Source organism: Emiliania huxleyi (genome assembly GCF_000372725.1).
Source record: "Emiliania huxleyi CCMP1516 unplaced genomic scaffold EMIHUscaffold_9010, whole genome shotgun sequence".
Taxonomy (NCBI): domain Eukaryota; phylum Haptophyta; order Isochrysidales; family Noelaerhabdaceae; genus Emiliania; species Emiliania huxleyi.
This window is the reverse complement of record NW_005195289.1, coordinates 1-1,114: the sequence shown is the minus strand read 5'-3', so window position 1 is coordinate 1,114 and position 1,114 is coordinate 1. Positions and strand designations below refer to the sequence as shown.

Here is a 1,114-nt window from a genome sequence, read left to right as displayed (position 1 = left end):
ATTAGCCCGAGGCTGGCCGGAGAGGATTGACGTATCCGATTTTTGTTTTTCCGCTGCTCCAGCCGGCCAGCCGTGCCTACGGCGAGAAAAGGAGCGTCAGACCCGGTCCGATCTCGCGCTCCAGCGGGAACGCCGAGCGCCTCGGACGCCAAGCGGAAACGGCGTTCCGAGGCGGGGCGCGGTGGCGATCGCCGGTCGGCGCCTTCGCGGCCGGCCGGCCCGGTGGGTTGCCACGGCACATGCGCCGCGCGCCGTCGCCAGGCCCCGCCGCCGCCCCGCCAGAGCAGCGGCGAGATGGGAGGCGGTCGGCGGGTGACATCGGCTCTTCGAGCGAGCTTTCAGCTCACTTTGACGACGCTAGGAAAATCAATTCGTGGAATCCAGTCCGAGATGCAGTGAGGCGGAGCCTACCCTGTATACCCCTTACCCGTACCCCCCCGTCTCTCAGCTCTCTCTCCACTCAGCACTCTCCACACACAATACCGCTCCGATTTCCGTCAACTCACGCGTCACGGTCCACCTCTATTGCAATAGCAATGTGCAGCCGCTCCATTCATGGAAATCAGAATGAAAGAAAAAAGAGCCTTGTGAAAAGGGGTAACTATTGCCGTCGAATGTGTGTGGGTCATCTGAGTGAATTGGCACTAGCCCGCCCCATGTCGCCACTCAGCCTCTCGCTCCCGACGCCGCGCATACTCTGCCGGCAACACAGCTTCTATACGACTGCGTGAGCGGCCTCACCGCGGAAGTCCGCGCGCTACTGCTGGCCGTCGAACCACGCGAGGTAGCCCTCCGTCGCCTGCACGCCGTGCTCGTCGCCCAGCTGCTTGTACCGCTCGAGCTTCTGCAGCAGAAGCTTCCGCTCGAGCGCGCGGCGGTAGCCCGCCTCGTCGAGCGACGCCGCGCCCTCCACCTCGTACAACGACGCATCCACCACCGGCGCCTTCGGCGCGGACGGCGGCGGCGCAGGCGGCTTGGCCGCGGCCTATAAACCACGCGGGGGTGGCACCAGATGAGGGGCCGAGCCGCAGGGAGGGGGCCTCGTACCGCCGCCGCCATTCACGCCGGCGCAGCCCGGCCGTCGGCGCCGCCCGACATCAGCTGCGAGTAGCTG

The 1,114-nt window shown here is 66.2% G+C and overlaps 1 protein-coding gene across 1 annotated transcript; it reads right to left on the bottom strand.

The window, feature by feature from the left end:
- Positions 1 to 565: 565 nt before the first annotated feature.
- Positions 566 to 1,114, bottom strand: EMIHUDRAFT_374551 (hypothetical protein). The gene is made up of 2 exons (XM_005757452.1): positions 1,048 to 1,114; positions 566 to 985 (listed from the first exon to the last, which is right to left on the bottom strand). Exons 1-2 carry the CDS (start codon positions 1,057 to 1,059, stop codon positions 758 to 760), a joined length of 240 nt encoding a protein of 79 aa, XP_005757509.1. The 5' UTR covers positions 1,060 to 1,114; the 3' UTR covers positions 566 to 757.